This window comes from Octopus bimaculoides, chromosome 21 (assembly GCF_001194135.2).
Source record: "Octopus bimaculoides isolate UCB-OBI-ISO-001 chromosome 21, ASM119413v2, whole genome shotgun sequence".
Classification (NCBI taxonomy): domain Eukaryota; kingdom Metazoa; phylum Mollusca; class Cephalopoda; order Octopoda; family Octopodidae; genus Octopus; species Octopus bimaculoides.
In genome coordinates this window covers 9,074,897-9,076,590 of record NC_069001.1, presented here as the reverse complement: position 1 = coordinate 9,076,590, position 1,694 = coordinate 9,074,897, and the positions used below count along the sequence as shown (strand labels likewise).

At 36.3% G+C, this 1,694-nt stretch overlaps 1 protein-coding gene across 1 annotated transcript in view; it reads left to right on the top strand.

Moving 5' to 3' along the window:
• Positions 1 to 809: 809 nt before the first annotated feature.
• The window catches only part of LOC128250417 (intermediate filament protein ifa-2-like), a 4,657-nt gene continuing 3,772 nt past the window's right edge, over positions 810 to 1,694 (top strand). The window contains exon 1 of the mRNA XM_052975299.1: positions 810 to 1,492. Within this exon, the coding sequence (XP_052831259.1) occupies positions 1,071 to 1,492 (422 nt within the window). The 5' untranslated portion in view covers positions 810 to 1,070. The remainder of the gene's footprint in view (positions 1,493 to 1,694) is intronic.

Sequence of the window (1,694 nt, the reverse complement as noted above, 5' to 3'; positions counted from 1 at the left end):
TTCCTCGCTGGTTCTGGTAAGAGGTTGATAGCCCTTTGACCACCTTCTTTTCGTTTCCTTTCTTGAGACCTGCACGAGGGGAGTTATTTGAGAGAGAACTGGTTGCTGTTTCTAACATGTTGTGCACCGACGTGGAAGTTATGTTACTAACTCTAACTGAATTGCTGTTTAGCCGACGTCACCTCTGACTAAAATGACCTTTGATAAGAGCTTTCCATCCTTGAATATCCGTAATACCTTATCAGTCATAAATTAAGGTAGGGAATTGAGAGATTTAAGGGAGATTTTGTTGCTGTTTCTAGCAGATCATGCAAGACTGTAAAACCTTCCTCTGTTGGCTCTAAATATGTTTTAGTCTGAAGGTAACGATATCCACCTACGTGCAAATGTAGGTGGGTAATTGGATACAACACAATCGATACGCAGTTAATAAGTGAAGCGTAAACAAAAATTTCTTATATTACATGATTTGTTTTCTTCGTTCTCTTTATTTTACACACACACACACACACACACACACACACACACACACACACACACACACACACACACACACACACACACACATATCCCAAAGCTATATAAGCTCGAAGAATATTATTTAGATAAAAAAGAGCAAATAAATATGTCCGAAATATATATTTTTTATTTGAATATATAGATAAGTATCCCACATATTTTTCTTTTCTATCTAAATCTCAGAATGTCTTATCCGTTCTTTGTTTCTTTTACACAAGCCATATCACTATTCCTTACCCTCCTCCTTTGTCTCTCCTTTTCTTCCCTCCATCTCTCTTTCTTTCTCTGTCTGTCTGCCTGTCTGTCTTTGTCTATGTAAATACATACCAATTTTAACTATCAGTCAATTTTCACTCACATTCTTTTACAGCTCTCACTGCAAATCATCTTTGTTATTTGTTAGGAGTGACAACGCATAAAAGTCGGATACACAGCAGTTACGTCAGTTAAGAAATTTATTTATCCAAGAAGCCTCTTCAGTATAAATTCCAATATACGAATTTCTATTTTACATTGATGTTTTAATAACAATAATATATATTATAACGACAATGGAAAAAAGTCCTTACCGGTCGACTGTCAGAAAATTTTCAGGCGTCAGGAAGCATCCTGCATGGATTAACACTCTTCAAACTCCAATAGTCTTGGAGAGTGGGGTAGGAACATTATGTTCCCATGAAAGTGTTTCTAAGATAAAAAATGCTAACCAAAACGAAAAGAAAGAAATACGAGGTTTGAATGACAAACTTGCCAGTCACATTGAAAGGGTGCGTTTCTTAGAGGCTGAGAACACATATTTTAGGGATCTCTTATGGAAAAGCAACTACTGCTTAAATATTGGCATAATCAAGAATTCGTATCATGCTGAGATGGACATCTTGAAAGCAGACATACGGAAGAAGGATGTTAAACTTACGGCCTTACAATCTAAAGGGGAATCGCTTGCAGAAGAAGTTGATTATTTGTGCGCTCAGTAAGTAGTGACTTGTCTCTCTATGTCTAATCACTTTCCCTGGCATGGAGCTTAAGTTTCCATCAACATATTTTAACTGTTTTCATATGTATACCGTTCTTCGGATCTGTTAACTGGTGCTATATATAGGTATATGTGTATATATGCATATATACACGTGTGTGTAGGCATATGTACGCATGTATGTATATATGTATGTATA